Source organism: Plasmodium inui, assembly GCF_000524495.1.
Source record: "Plasmodium inui San Antonio 1 unplaced genomic scaffold supercont1.4, whole genome shotgun sequence".
NCBI classification, from domain to species: domain Eukaryota; phylum Apicomplexa; class Aconoidasida; order Haemosporida; family Plasmodiidae; genus Plasmodium; species Plasmodium inui.
The window spans coordinates 553,491-568,222 of NW_008481838.1; the positions used below are offsets into that span (position 1 = coordinate 553,491).

At 47.1% G+C, this 14,732-nt stretch overlaps 4 protein-coding genes and 1 non-coding gene across 5 annotated transcripts; 2 read left to right on the forward strand and 3 right to left on the reverse strand.

Moving 5' to 3' along the window:
• Positions 1–2,804: 2,804 nt before the first annotated feature.
• C922_01284 (hypothetical protein) lies at positions 2,805–4,922 on the forward strand (the record flags this gene model as incomplete). The annotated part of the gene is made up of 1 exon (XM_008816891.1): positions 2,805–4,922. The coding sequence occupies one exon, from the start codon at positions 2,805–2,807 to the stop codon at positions 4,920–4,922; it is 2,118 nt and encodes a 705-aa protein (XP_008815113.1).
• A 744-nt stretch (positions 4,923–5,666) lies between these two features.
• Positions 5,667–8,702, forward strand: C922_01285 (aspartyl-tRNA synthetase; the record flags this gene model as incomplete). Its single annotated transcript, XM_008816892.1, has 1 exon — positions 5,667–8,702. One exon carries the CDS (start codon positions 5,667–5,669, stop codon positions 8,700–8,702), a length of 3,036 nt encoding a protein of 1,011 aa, XP_008815114.1.
• A 790-nt stretch (positions 8,703–9,492) lies between these two features.
• Positions 9,493–9,565, reverse strand: C922_01286. The gene has a single exon. It is a non-coding gene; the product is annotated as a tRNA-Phe (tRNA).
• A 1,362-nt stretch (positions 9,566–10,927) lies between these two features.
• On the reverse strand, positions 10,928–12,129 carry C922_01287 (hypothetical protein; the record flags this gene model as incomplete). The annotated part of the gene is made up of 5 exons (XM_008816893.1): positions 10,928–11,025; positions 11,219–11,287; positions 11,413–11,455; positions 11,588–11,772; positions 11,943–12,129. 5 exons carry the CDS (start codon positions 12,127–12,129, stop codon positions 10,928–10,930), a joined length of 582 nt encoding a protein of 193 aa, XP_008815115.1.
• Positions 12,130–12,840: 711 nt separating this feature from the next.
• C922_01288 (ribose 5-phosphate isomerase A) lies at positions 12,841–14,300 on the reverse strand (the record flags this gene model as incomplete). Its single annotated transcript, XM_008816894.1, has 5 exons — positions 12,841–12,948; positions 13,053–13,304; positions 13,535–13,702; positions 13,866–14,027; positions 14,277–14,300. 5 exons carry the CDS (start codon positions 14,298–14,300, stop codon positions 12,841–12,843), a joined length of 714 nt encoding a protein of 237 aa, XP_008815116.1.
• Positions 14,301–14,732: the final 432 nt, after the last annotated feature.

The window sequence follows — 14,732 nt, forward strand, 5'->3', positions numbered from 1 at the left end:
TTTTCCCCTCCGTGGAAGGTCTAATCGGGAGTTCACCGCTGTGTCCCGCGTGGAAGTTGCTTCCCACGGCGTGTGCACACCTGGGAGGCTCCTCACAGGGGATGGCCTCCTCTGAGAAAGTTCGCCACACGATAATCACATCACCCATTCCCTTCTCCCCCGTTTTGCTTCTTCCCCGTTCGCATCACGCCATCTGGCTATCTGCTCACACTGGTTCAGCCAAGCTCAGCAAAGAAGAGGGCAAAATGTGGGGTACAAAGAATGAGTACAAACAAGGGGGCAAAGAAGTGGAGCAGAAAAAAAAAGAGCTCCAGTGCGGCAATTACGCGTGTAAATTTATGCCAATTAAAAAAGAAAAAAAAAAGCCGTTAACCCCACTGAGGGAGAATAAACACCTCTTCATAAGTAACACACACTGACATTGAAGCTTCGTTTTGCCCTCCGCGCACCCGTCAATCTTTCATCCATCGAGTATGCTCCACGTGCTAATGTCATATACTGCGCCAAGCGCATGGGTGTCCCATTCGACATGTTCTTTCACTTGGCAAGGTGGCCAACTTGCAGCGAACAACGCACAACAGCGGAAAAAAAAAAGAAAAAAACGACATAAAAGCGTAACGGGTCCTCCTCCCCGTCGTATCAACTGCACATCGTCTGCACCCTGTGCAAATTTACGTAGGACCATTCGAAGGCAGAACGTTGCGATGTTTCCCTTTTGTAGCTCAGAGAGCGTATTACTACCGGAGCGCAATCCCAAATTGATGCCTTTTTTTTTCCATAAAAAAAGATATCAACATGGAGAGGAATTTCGTCCCCACTTGCACACAAAAGGCGTGACCAAAAAGGGGAGCCTCCAAAGTTTAGTTGAACAAGTTGGTTTGATAACACCAATGATCCATGTGTAGTCCCCCCCCTTTACATAGCAGATCATAACGTCCTATCAGACGGAGCGAAAACATACACGTCGTTTGTTTGTTCCTTTCCGTACCTCACTTAAAAGGCATACTTTCAGGTGGGGCAGTTTTTTTTAAAAAGTGGTGAAACCGCCTTCCCCGTGTGCTGAGGTCACCCCAAAGATTACACACATTTTGGCACCCTTAATTTTTGCCTCTTAATTTTTCCAAACGGGGAGATACGAACGTGCGCAATGGCCACAACATGGGAATTGCTTCGAATGTGTTCCCCTGGGCTGATGTGAGAAGGGATCCCCTTGGGAAACTGCAGCTCAAGTGGTGAACATGCCTAAAGACACGCGCGTGGGGTAGTGCTTCGCAGCTACGCTGTGAAAAGCGGTGAGCAGTAATTCTCCCCGGTAACTATGCACTTATATATGTATCTATCGAGTGGCTTATCATGTAGGACGCGGCACAAGATGAACCTGCTGCCACTATTCCAGACGCTAAAATGGTAGTACCGGGTCGGATGGAATATTGAGACCTACCAGGGTAAACGTGAATGCCATATGATACGACCAAATATTTCCCTTTCCTTTTTTCCGTCTCCTTTTTTCGTCATATATGAAAGCGGCCTTTGTGCGTCCGTGTTATCCCAGGGGCATAAAAGGGGAGCAAAATGCATGCCTTTCTTTGCTCCTCCTATGCTTGCTAAGCGTCCCCCCGAAAAGCTTAGTGATAGTTATATTTTTCCTTCTGTTAAATGATGACATAACGAGAAATTACCCTGTAATTTCCTACCAGTAATTTTGCCCATACAGAAAAGTTAACCCACAATGCTTTAGCTAGCTATTTTTGCAAAAAAAAAAAAAAAAAAATACCTGAACGGCAAGGTTATTTTGGCGCGTAAAATGGGAGCATAGCAATATATATACTGTTTGCATTGCATTGTACTTTTATTTTTTTTTTTTTCTATTCCTAGAGCTTTGTCACTTCGGTCGTCTCCTTTTTTTTTTTTTTTTGTTGCGTCCGTCCCTGGCATACATTCTCACAAACATCGTTTGTACAGTTACAGTGGGGTTATTAATGGTTACTTCTTTTTGCAACTGTTTGGCAACTCTTTTCCAGTACATTGTTTATGCGCCTCGCCGTACGGCATATATTCCCCTCCGCCTACAAGCAGGTGGGAAGCGCGCATGCGGCAACGTTGCAACGAATGTTACATACCTTTCTCAGCATCGTTAGCATCGCACTATTGCAGCCGTTTTTATGATACCCCTTTGAGCAGTGAACATATGATTAGAAATGTTCTCACAGGATGATTTTATCCATCCGAGGGAGATTAGCTAATAGGATGAAGGGAGGGGATCCACAGAACGGGAGCCTTGATCAGTGTTGGTGACTTTTTTTTTCAGTCCAAGACGGAGGAGCCGTATAATATCTCATTGTGGCATATAAAAAACGAAACGCTTGAAAGTCGCTATATACCCCCGTTGTACATCCACAGGGTGCAATTCTTGTACATATCCTTGACTGTAAGCTATTTCTTTTCTCCTCCCCCCAAGTGGTACTATAAAAGCCGCTTGCAGAAGGACACGTGATGTATACCGCCCCCTTAAGTTTTACGCCAACAGTTATGGTTTTACTAACCGTTGCGTAGGTCATTCTATTCTTTCTTTTTTTTTTTATTTTGCTATTATTATTCTATTTTGTTTATTTTTTTTTTTTTCCCTTCACCCCCCCTGTTTGCATACTCACCAGTTAATCCGTTAAGCAGGCACCCGCGGAGGCAGTCGCGAATTGATTTCGTTCCTCCAGAAAGGATGCCAACGTGTCGGTGAAAATATATATACCGCGTATGTATGTATATATGGTTGCACCCATCCACACATGAACCCACCCGCACAAACCATGTACAACAGTGGCAACAACGTCGTGCCAGGGAGTCCCCCTCTCTGCAACGTAAGAGGCTCTCCCATTTGCATGAGTGGCGTGAAGATACCGCCCTTCTCCCCCGTGTACAACGGCAACTACACAAACATGAATGGGAACAAAATGAGGAAAAATGTCAACGGGTACTTAAGTCCGGTTTTACGTTTTTTGGGTCAAAGGAGATTTCAAAGTGGAGCTAAACGAATAGCCAAGAAGGAGTATGTGACGAGTGCGGGGCAGCCCAACAGGTCGAAGTCGTTCCACCACTACAGGGGCGTTGCGAAAGGCTGGGGGGAGATGCGGCCAGCGGAGTGGCTCCCCTCCTCCGAGTGTAGCGGCGGGTTAAGCGGACGTCCAAGGAGCCATCTAAGCTACGGTCCACGCGTCTATCTGAACAGCCACCCGCGTGCCGATTTGAGTGACAACCCGAGTTGCAGCTCCGGGGGACCCGAATGGCAAATCGTGCCATCCAGGAAGCGTCCCCAAGACGCAAACCCCCCGGTAAGTAGCCGCGTGTCTGAAAAAACGAAGCACAACTACAAGGCGGCGGGATACTTTATAGTGAAGACGGAAGTAGAGAAGAATCCCCAAAATAACGTCAATCAGGAAACAAACAAAAGGAACGTGAACGTGCAAATATTGCTTGGTTATGACCCCCTGAAGAAGCAGCCGAACAGGGCGCCCTTAGAAAAGGATGGCGGGCCAGAAATGAAAGGAGAACTTAACATCCCTGGAGGGAAGAAAGACCTAGGGGAGTGCAACCCGGTGGTGACTGCCTACAGGGAATTCAGCGAAGAGACCATTTATCTGTATAACATGTTTGTATCCTACTTTAGCCACTTGCACTACGTCATGAAGGGGATCGCCCAGGAGGGGGAAGAGTCCCAAGGGGAGGAGAAGTCTCAAAAGGAGAGGGCTCAAACGGAGAACCCCCCAATGGAAGGTGACCCGTACGAGCTGTTCCTACAAAGGAACTTCCTAAATGACGTGACCCAAATGAGCATCGAAGAAAAGAAGAGAGCAATCAACAGGCACGTTAATAATTTCATGCTATACTTTAAGGAGGCGTGTCTAAATATTAAGGAGAACCACGAGACCATGTACAGGTGTTCCTACCCGCCCTCGTACTACCAGAAGAGGAATACCACCTTGGAGAAGATCCACAAGGAGGTCAGTTTATTTTCCTCCATAGAGGATGACGAGGTTAATAATTTTAAGCTGTACTACGCCCATGGGAAATATAGCCTTTTCTTTTACAACGCAATTGAATATGACTGTAAAAATATGCTTCACCATTTGAGGAACTACTTCTGGGAGAATTATACGACCTTCTTTAACATCCTCTTGAGTGAAAATATGAGCTTCTTAATTAGATGCAGAGGGAACAGTAAAAACGATTATGAACCGTATCTCTTTGATTCCGAGGAGATAAGAAAAAAAATTGATCCAGACTTGTATGACAACTTTATGAAGGTACAAAATTTGATCCCATCGAAATATGGGAAAAGTAAAAGGGATACTTTTTATGGGCAAGGAGCTAGCCAAAATGGGAAAGAAGAGAGCCACATTGACACTGGCTACATGAATGATATGATATGGCTGGACCTTTCCGATGTGCTTCTGTACCTTCTGAGGAGCTGCAGCCACGTGGGGATTGTGCATCATGTGTGGAACGTTTTCGATGAAATCATGAGAAAGGGGGGCTATGCGGTTTGTACTCCCCGCGATGGGGGTAACAGAGAGGACTACCAACACGATGCAGACGAATCGCAGTTCGTTCTAGTCGGTCAAGGCTCCTTAAAAGTGCACAGATCAATGGCCGCGAACATATGGCACCTGTACAAGGACATGTACAAGAGGCTGCAGATACTCATGCAGCACAAGAAGTACAATTTTTTTTGGGCTCTGTTCTTTTCGCCCTTCAACACGAAATTGAGTGTCCATAATGTGAATACCCTGCGAAGTGCCTGCAGCGCCCCCTATAGGAAGTTTCTCAACTGTCTGGTCACCAGCCGCGACTTCTGGGTCTTCCTCTTTCTCAATCTGGTGGGGAGCATTCCGCCCGAACATCAGGGGGGAGGCGGCAAGGAGAGCTAACTGGGAACTGCATAGCTAGCGACAGCTTTAACAGCGCAGTGATAACTTTAGGTGGGGGCAGAGGAGGGGTCCCCCTTTATAGAAGAATTCCCCCGCAAAGGGAGACCTCACTACCCCATCGACATCGTCACGACGGGGTGTCTCCTAATCGTTGCATTTCTCCCCCACTGTTAATCCACTCAGCCCTGGATATATTTTTTTTTTTTTTTTTTTTTTTGTGGCCATCCCATTTGACTCCATGCCAGTTATGATAATTTCCCCCCCATTTGTGTAACGACTGAACTGACTAATCGTAACATTTTTTTTTTCAATTTTTGTGCAAACGCGAAGTGGACGAGGTGCTGCACATGAACCAAGGGGTCGTATTTACCACCTAGGGGAGTGATCCCCCACTGCGTGTAGACCCTCTGGTCACAAAACATCAAAGGTGAAAAAAAAACCTCTTGCGAGGTCTCCAATTTCGTTTTGCGCGTTGTTCATTTAGGTCGAAACGGTACACAAATTGGGAGGAACTTCTCGGTGGGGGAACTCAGTGCACTTTCTCTTCGTCACACTCGGCACTCAAACCGCTTTCTCGTTTGACTTGCCCGCGACGGTTTCTTTTTTCCCCCATCCCATTTTGGTAGCGAAACGACCGTAATGGAGAGAGCATAATCGAGAAAGTGACGACAGTGTAAAGTTCCCTCCTTGGCCCTTCCCTCAGGTGTACAGCGTGGAGGCGGCAGAGTAACCAATGGCGCCAAAATGAAACTTGCAAGGGGGGTGTTCCTCCTGTGGCGCATGCACCTGATGGCGTACCTGCACAAGTCCATCCTCTGCTACAAGCAGAAGTGGAGCAGTAACTTAAAATTAAGTCAAGGGACCCCTAAGAGAGAACCGCTACCCTATGGTAGAAGTCCGGCTCGGCAGAGTCCCAGCCAGGGTTATAGTAACAACTGCCTTCTTCCCCGAAGTAGGATACACAAAAAAACGTTAAGTCAGTTGAGTAGCCTTTTCAGAGGTGACGTCCCACCACCAGTAGCCTTCCTTCGGGTGAACGATAACACGACCAGAGGACTCTCACATGGCAAGAAAAGAAAGAAATATATATGTCGCTTTTCCGGGGGGAGAAGTCGCAGCTCTGTCCTTTATAGTGCCAGTCTGAACGGGGGGGGGCAGAACAAAAACCCCAATGAGAGTAATCACAGTGAAGATGCCCCCCTACTATATCGCTCAGGCGAACCCGACCTACGGCACCTGGCGCAAGTGGGCGACTTTTCCTTTTTCTATGGAATCGCAAGTAGTAAAAATTGCTTCTCAACGTATGAACAGATTGTCCACTACATTGAGCAGCGCGGAGGGGAATTCTCCCCCTGTACTAACCCCTCCAATGAAGGTACTCACCCAGAGGGAAGCACAAGGAGGACCATTATCGACAAGAATTACACTCTCATTAGAGGAAGAGTGGAACAGAAAGTGAAGCAATCGAAGAGGATTTTCCTTCGCCTAAGACAAGATGGAGGAGTCTATCTCACCTGTGTGTATGAAAAGAGAGGAGGAAGCAATCAAGGAGAGGATGATCTGTATAGCTATATAAAAAAGATACGAAACGAAAGTGTGGTGGACATCGTTGGACATGTCAAGGTACATGGTGATCTCGTCAGATGTAGGGTTCCCTTTGTGGAAAGCGTACTCAATGAGAAGTGCATAGAGATCGTCGTGACCAGCATCCGATGTGTCTCAGAATCGTTTGATGATGTCCCTGTGATGGTGAACGAGGGCAGGGCGTTTTGGGCGGCACATACAGGTAGCAGCATCCGCGGCGGTGACAGCATCGGTGGGGGTGATAAGCTCCATGGTAGTGATAAGATCCATGGTAGTGATAAGATCCATGGTGATGATAAGCCCCATGGTAGTGATAAGCTCGATTGTGATGATAAGTCCCATGGTAGTGATAAGCTCGACGCTGATGATACCCACCATGGTGCTGCCCGCCCGCCCACAAAGCTCAACACCAGCGAAGTCATCCTGAAGCTGCAACACCCCAGCCTCCACCACAGGCACCCCGTGAACCACATCGTGTTTCAAATGAAGAGCCGAATTGCGCACCAGTTGAGGGAGATGCTGCGGCGGGATGGTCACACAGAGGTGTTCACGTCTAAGATGGTTGACCTCGGGGGGGGAAACACCCAGAGGAAAGCGGCCATCACTGTGGAGCAGGACGTAGGTGACTCGGAGTACATCCATGGAGAGCACACAGCAGATGATGCTAATTCCGCCGCGCGCATCACTTCCCCTTCCGCTTCTCTTGATCGCCCCTCCCGTTTCCAACTGAACGGGTCGGAAGGAGGATCCAGGTGCTACAAAATCGAGGGAGAAAAAGTCATACTAGCACAGAGCCCCCAATTCTACAAGCAGATGCTAATAAACTCCGATTTTGAGAAAATCTACGAGATGAATTACTCCTATCGAAATGAGAAGTTCCACACGTCCAGGCACCTCAACGAGTTCCTTTCGCTGGACATAGAGAGAGTCATCTATCATAACTACTACGAAATTATTATCCCTATGTATGATCTGCTGAAGCGATTAAATGAGTACTTACTTCATACTTCAACGGAGGAGTTACGTCTGATTAGCTCTTCTTTTGGAGGTCCCCATTTTGAGGCCAGCAAATTTCCCGACACTCCTTTTGTACTCTCCTTTTGCGAGGCAAGAGATATACTAGACAGATATTCTTCAAGCTCGTTTAGCGCTACTGATGAGTGTTCTCCGTTTGACATACAGGAGGGGGGTGTGAGGAAGAAGAAGTCACACGCACCATGTGACTTTACAAAGGGAGGGGTAAAGATTCTCATCGATGAGGAAAAGGACCAATTGAAGAGAAGGCTGTCATTTGAGGCACCCCCAGGTGCCCTACTACACAACGTGTACTATAATCGGAAGGTGGAGAGCATGTATCGGGTGCACCAGGGAAGGGCTCGCACCGGTGGGAAGCCATCCCCAGGGCAAGGGAACCACCAAGACGATAGACACTGCGAGAAGGTGTATGCCTTCCTAAACGGGTTCGATCGAGACGAACTCTACAAGAGGGTACTACTCTTTCTTCACCGCCTGTATGATGGAGGTACGGCGACAAATGCGTCACTTCACACAGAAGACACAGCATCCGCTGGAGAAAACGATAGAGAGGTCGAATGTAAACACTCCATGCTGAATCTTCTACGCAAGGACGCAGAGGAAGGATACGAAGTGTGTGTAACCGAATCGGCGCAAAGCAGAGAGTTAAAGGAAAGATACCTGCACTCTCCCGACTTCACCAATGAAGAACTGCAGTTCTTACATCACTTTTTTAAAAAAAATTTCGATGTGGACTTATTCATAATCGATCAGTACCCATGGCACCTCAGACCATACTACACAGCACACAACCTATACGATATGAGGTATACTAACAGCTTCGATTTTTTTTACAAAGGAGTCGAAATTATTTCCGGCAGTCAGCGAATCAATCATTTGCCCATTCTTCTATTCAAAGTAGTGAACGCCTCTGGATCGGTAGAAAACCAACAAAGGAACTTCTCCCCTGCATTATCCTTCACAGAAGAGAGCAAATTCTCCATTTCGGATTACCTCAAAAAGTGTGAAGAACTCATAGACAGTGACTCCACTTTAAGGAAATACCTCAATTCGTTTCGCTTTGGTTCGAAGCCCCATGGGGGGTTGGCGCTCGGCTTGGAACGCTACCTCCTGGCTGCGCTCAACCTGGGGAATGTGAAGCGCGCCGTTTTCTGCGACTGAGCGGGGGAGGTCTCACTCTGAACGGGTGCAAATATAGCGCACAAGTGTACCGCGGAAGCGTACGTACTTATGTTGATACTGCAAAGAAACGCATCTTCATTTTTCGCTTTTTTACCCATCCGGACAGTTTAACCGATTCGATTTGTTTAGCCTCCAGTGGTTTAGCCCCCACTGGTTCAAATCGCCTTGCTCCTTCAGGGAAACACAGGTGGTACCTCACATGAAGGTGCTGCGGCAGAAACGGGGAGAAGCATTCCCCACAAGGGCAGATCGTTTCATCCCTTTGCCCCCTATATGTTGTCACTTCCCTCCAGCGAAATGAAACCCTCCTTATTAATGTAGCCCTTTTGGAGAAAGATGCCTCACACGGGGGGGTCCAAATCGGCGCCCCAAAGATGCCCAACTGAGCGGTGAATTAGCCCAATAAGGTAAAGCTCCAATTATCGGCTACTTCACAGCAAGGGGATGAACCTACGAATGGTTTGTAGCATGGTGATATACCGCCGCTTCTTCACCCCTTTGTCGCGTTAGAAGCGAGTGACAAAGGAGGGAGGAAGTCTGTCGCCACGGCGAATGTTGCAGCATAGAAAGAGTGCCCACTAATGCATAAAAGCACAAAAAAAAGGGGGGGCATTGGCCAAACGTGAAAGATGCGCAAACTTACCAAGTGCCAGTTAAAAAGGAGGAGTTTTTTCCTTTTACCTGTTCTACGCTTTGACAGTTCAAAAAAAGTGCTAAAATGAATTCTTTATTTTTAACTCCGTTCAGAAAAAATAGGTATATATGTTTCTGCCGTGACCAGGGATCGAACCAGGGACCTTCAGATCTTCAGTCTGACGCTCTCCCAACTGAGCTATCACGGCTGCTACTTAATATTCTTCTCGCGCACGCCAGTAAGAGGCACTTCGCCCAGTCACGACGTACCGCATAGTAGCGACCCCGACGCAGAGGCAAGGATCAGAGGCGAAAAGAGCACCACGCGCACCGCCTCCAATTGTAGCACGCAAAACGCCCTTCTGCCGATTCGGAGTGAATCTCCAAATGGGGAGTATAAAACTCCCCCATGGTATGCCACTTTTGCGAAATTGGTTTGATGTTCGACCGGCTCGTTCCGTCCACCACGTTCGTTCAGCACGTTTGTTCCCCCCGACGATACACTGCCAGGCAACACTTTAAAAAAAATACTTTTAATTAGTGCGGCCAGTAGCACACACTTAACATTGTCAGCAGTGCCATGGAAAAATTGAAAAGGAAAAATTGACGACAATGTTGTTCCGGGGAAGTTAGACCAACGGGTGGTATGTAGATGCATACCAAAAGTCGCGTAATTCCCCCCCTCAGCGATAGCACTGAAAACTTGCCACTAATGCGTCAGTTGGAAGCTTCACTACTTTTCTAACTGGTGGGGAAACCGCCGATCCCTAAGTTATCTTTAAACGTCCACCCCCGGGAGGTAACCCTCTGGGGGGCACATATAGGTAAGGGTGGCATGTTGGTTGATTGGTATGTTGCTAGGTTGGTATCTTGGCGAGTTGATAGGAAGACAAAAAAAAAAAAATCACCTGAACATTTTCAGGAAAAAAGGGTAAACAAATTCATCCATGTTCATGCTCTTCGTTTCGTTTCTACATAAAATAATTAAGTTTTTTCAGGAGGGTCTTTCACACAGGTGTGTACATGGCACAAAATGAAATTCTGAGCCCACCAATTGGGGGGGATAGCACTCTCCTTCGGTCAACTCTGTCCATATAATTTAAAAAAAAAACTTGCCACAACTTTGGTCGTGCATGGAAAGGAAGAAGAAAGAGAAAAAAAATGGAAAAAAAAAAAGCAAATACATGTTATGTACAAATTAACAGGGGAGAAGTCCGTCGGGCGTCCACGCAGCAGCTTCTCTCCAGGACCTTTCGAGAGAGGCCTTCCAAAGGAATAAAATGATAAATAATATATTGGGCAGGCAATTACTCACTTTTGCTATGTTAGTATATAAACTTCCACGCCTTTTTCACCACGCAGAAGATGTCCTCCATGATGTTTTTAGCTATATATCCCCTGCGATGTTAAAGGGGGAGGAGTAAAAAAAGAAAGAATAAGGATGTGCGTGCAAGTTGGGAGATATCCACAGCGCGTCATGCTGCACATGCAGGGGTGTCCACGCATATGCTTCCTCGTTAAACAGACACTCGTCCCGTTGACACTACTCTGAAATGGCCCTCCTCCTGAACTCACAAATATTCCACTGGGTGGTAGGGCATCGATTTGAATGCACAAAACTGAGTTATCGCGTACAGCCCGATGTACGAAACGGACGTAAATTGCATGCCTGCGAGAGGGGGAAAAAAAAACAAAGGGTGCAGAGAAAAACGCACACAACACCAAAAGTGCACGGAAAAACGAAGTATGCACAGACTGTGTAGGGCAAAATAAACGTCAAACAGTACACAAGAAAAAAATGGGGAAGACACCCAGGGGGTAATGATGCTTCCATGATGTAACGCTCATCAGAGGCTCATTACTGAAAAGGCTGATATTCTCGTTGTCCTTCATTTGCGAGCTGTCTAGGCATACATAAAGGGAAAACAACGCTGTGGGGTGGGAAGGAAGGAAAGGCACAGAAATGTACTTGCTCCTACTCACGTAACGTAGCAGCGGAGATGCTAGTCATAAAAAAATAAAATAGAATAAAATAAAATAAGCATGTGAAGGGTACCCGTTAAAAAGGTGAAGAACCCCACAATAAGGCAAAGGTAGCACTGAGAGAAGGGGTGGTGATGGAAGTCGGATCATGTGTGTGGGGGGTGAAAAAGCGGCACTGACGCTACACGAACTATATATATATAGTACATCCCACACAGGTTGCTGCATTCCGGCGGGTAGAAACACACCAGGAAGATGTCCAGCACGGAAATCGTGACCGTCCCGGTCGCCAGTGACACGTCAATCAAGTCCTTAAAGGAAAAAGGGTACATCTCGACTTTGGCATAAATGTAGGTTCCACTTTTTCTTCTCAGGATGGTTAGGGACAGCAGACAGAGGAGCAGCGATGCCACTGCGAGGATCTGCAGCAGGTCTGTCACGCGGCAAAGAGGAAGCATCATCATGGTGAGTTGATGGGAAAAGAGGAAGCGGCTGCATGGTCACTTAATGGACGCAGCCACATACACGTACGAGGGATATACGAACCAATGTGCTATGCCCCATATCGGGGCGACACGTCGAATGGGCCATTTTCGTGCGCACCTCTGTTGATAAAAAAGGTCCGCTCAAAGTACAAAGTTGACACAATTAACAAGAGTAACGCGAAGGAGACAAGGAATGTGGCCCGAAGGATCCCCTTGCAGACGCTTTTTAGCTGCATAAGGGGAGAACCCTTATCATATTGCAGCGAATTGACAATGGAATCTTTGGCCTTCTTAAACAAATACATCGTAGCAAATAGCGGTGTTGGTGTTCTTTGGAAAGAGGAAATAAAGACGATGATACGCACGCAGTGAGGCGAACCATCGAGTGGGCTGCAGGGAGTCACGATGCACTAAAGTGGGGAAACTGCACTGGCGAGGGGACAATGGTGAACTGATTAAAAATTTAAAACAAGGGTGCATGGCACGTGAAATGGTCAGCGGTGCGCGAAAACAACTGTAAGAGAAAACAACTGTGGGAGAAAGCAACTGTGCCCGAAAACAACTCTGCGCTGGAAAACGGTTCACGCGGGGGGCCAGGGACTTCAAACACAAGTGAACGTGGATTCATAACTTGACATATGCTGTCTGGGTACATGTACATACACACCTTCGAGCGGGACAACATAACAGTGCAAGAAGGCAAAAAAAAAGGAAAAAAAAAAAAAAACACATACGAATAAGCATCAAAGCAGAGGCATACACACATGCTCCAGTGACGAAAAAAGAAAAAAAGGGCCTAAGTTTTTAGGTACTCTTTAATTTGTAATTAAAACAAATGAAGGTGGAGCTAGTGAAATGTTTTAATTCTTGCTGCTGCCATGGTTGCTTCTTTTTTTTTTTTTTTGTATGAACGGTTCAGCAGATTTTTCTGCCAAGGGGAAGCTCCGAGGGGCGGAAAAAGGCGCAGACGAGCGAATTGGATGACCAAAATGGATAGCCACCCCGCGGAGTACTCCTCAACTGCCTTCGTGCTTGTCCAACTTCAGGACCGTCCCGTCCTGTTTGCTTATCAGCGCTACGCTCGTCATGTTTAGGAAAATCCCGTGGTCTACGACGCCCGTGGTCTGCGAAGGGGGAAGTGACAAAGAGGTGAAATGGTGAAGTGGTGAAACAGTGAAGCGGTCAAACGGGGCCTCAATCAAACCGCCGCGCAAACCGCAGCCCTCACCATCTTTATCTTGTGGCACGTGTCCAGCAGATCCTCGATCGGGTTGGCGAAGTAAAAGTCGACGATGTAGTTCTTGTTGTCCGTTATGTACACCTCCCCGTTCTTCTCCCGCAACTTATAGTTGCCCTTTTGGAGAGAAGAGATTTTCAGCAAATTCTGGATAATCTTCTCATGTCCAAAGGAGAGGATTTCAATCGGCACTGCTCCCCTCGTGCCGAGGCCGTTCGTGCATAGTTTGGATTCGTCAACAATCTTCGCAAGGGGGCAGGAGGCAAGAAAAAAAAGGAGGGTTGCACAATGAGATAGGAGAAGTGTAGACGAACGCTGTGACGTCAGCATTACTCGAAATGTACAATAGGCTTGCCCGTCGAGCCTAACGCGGCTACACCACGCGGCCACTTTTTAAAGAGAGACCAGCCTCCCTCCAAAGAGAGAAGACACTCTATAGGCTTTCACTTCCTCCACTGATCTGCTCGCCTTACAATTATAAAGAGGGATGCACTGGAGGCAACCAACTTCTCCCTCACGAGGGCCCCGCCTCGTCCTTTCACCAAATTTAGATCCATGTCAATTTCGTCCGCACCGTCTATGGCTATGTCGACGTTCGAATTCTTTTTCAGAGTCGTCAGGGGGATGCCTAAATTTCTGGCCTGCGTTCGATCAGGTCAGGATGTGCGATGTAGAAAAGTTGAGAAGGGGAACACGAGCACTTCCAATCGGTTGGAAGGAGGATAAAAGTAGGCCCTCATGTGTAGGAATCACTGCCCGCGGGAAAAGTGTCGCCCTTGGGTTTACACCCCCCCTTGTGCTAACCTTTATCTCCGTGTCGATGCTGGTGGGGATGCACACCACATCCTTGATCTTCCCATTTCGCATTAACTTCTCGATTCGCTCCAGTACATAAAAGACAGTGGTACCAGTCCCGAGCCCAATAGTCATATTGGACTGGACGTAGTCGTCGACTGCTTTGTAGGCCTGCGTGTGGGATGGAAGTAAAGGGCGATAGCAGAAGCAACTAATAAAGAACACCCCGGTCGGGATGCTCATACATCGGCTCGTTGCCCTCCCTCTCTTTCTCCAAAACGGACTCTCCACACATATAATTTCAGACAAAAAGGAAGAGCAATTTGGAGAGGAGGAGGTGGTCTCGGCTTCGTCCATGAAGCTACAACTTTAACGCCCGTGTACACACACACATATATCATCTGAGCAGTGAGGATTTACCACGCGCCTTTTCAGGTCGTCCATTTGTCCGCTCACCAGGGATAACAGTTAAAAAAAGGGGAGGAAATGGACGACAAAATGGGCAACAAGACGCAGAAGGGGAAGAACTGCTCAGTGTGAGGTTAACAAGTGGGCATACACAACTCGATGAAGTTTAGATTAGCTCTTTTGTGAATCCCTCCCCCCCTATCATGGGCAGTTAATCCCGTATGTTACATAAACGCAAACATATATATATGTAGCTTCCCGGGAGAGACGTAAAAAGCGGGTTAACAAAAAAAAAAAGAAAAAAATAAACAAACAAACAAGCAAACGAACAAACGAATAAACAAACTACTCAGAACGAACAACAGACTGGGTATTCCGTTTGAGACTCCCCATGATGGTTCACATAGGTAGGCATGTAACAGTGTATGGCAAAATGGGAGATGAGAAGGAAAAAAAAAAAAAAAAAAA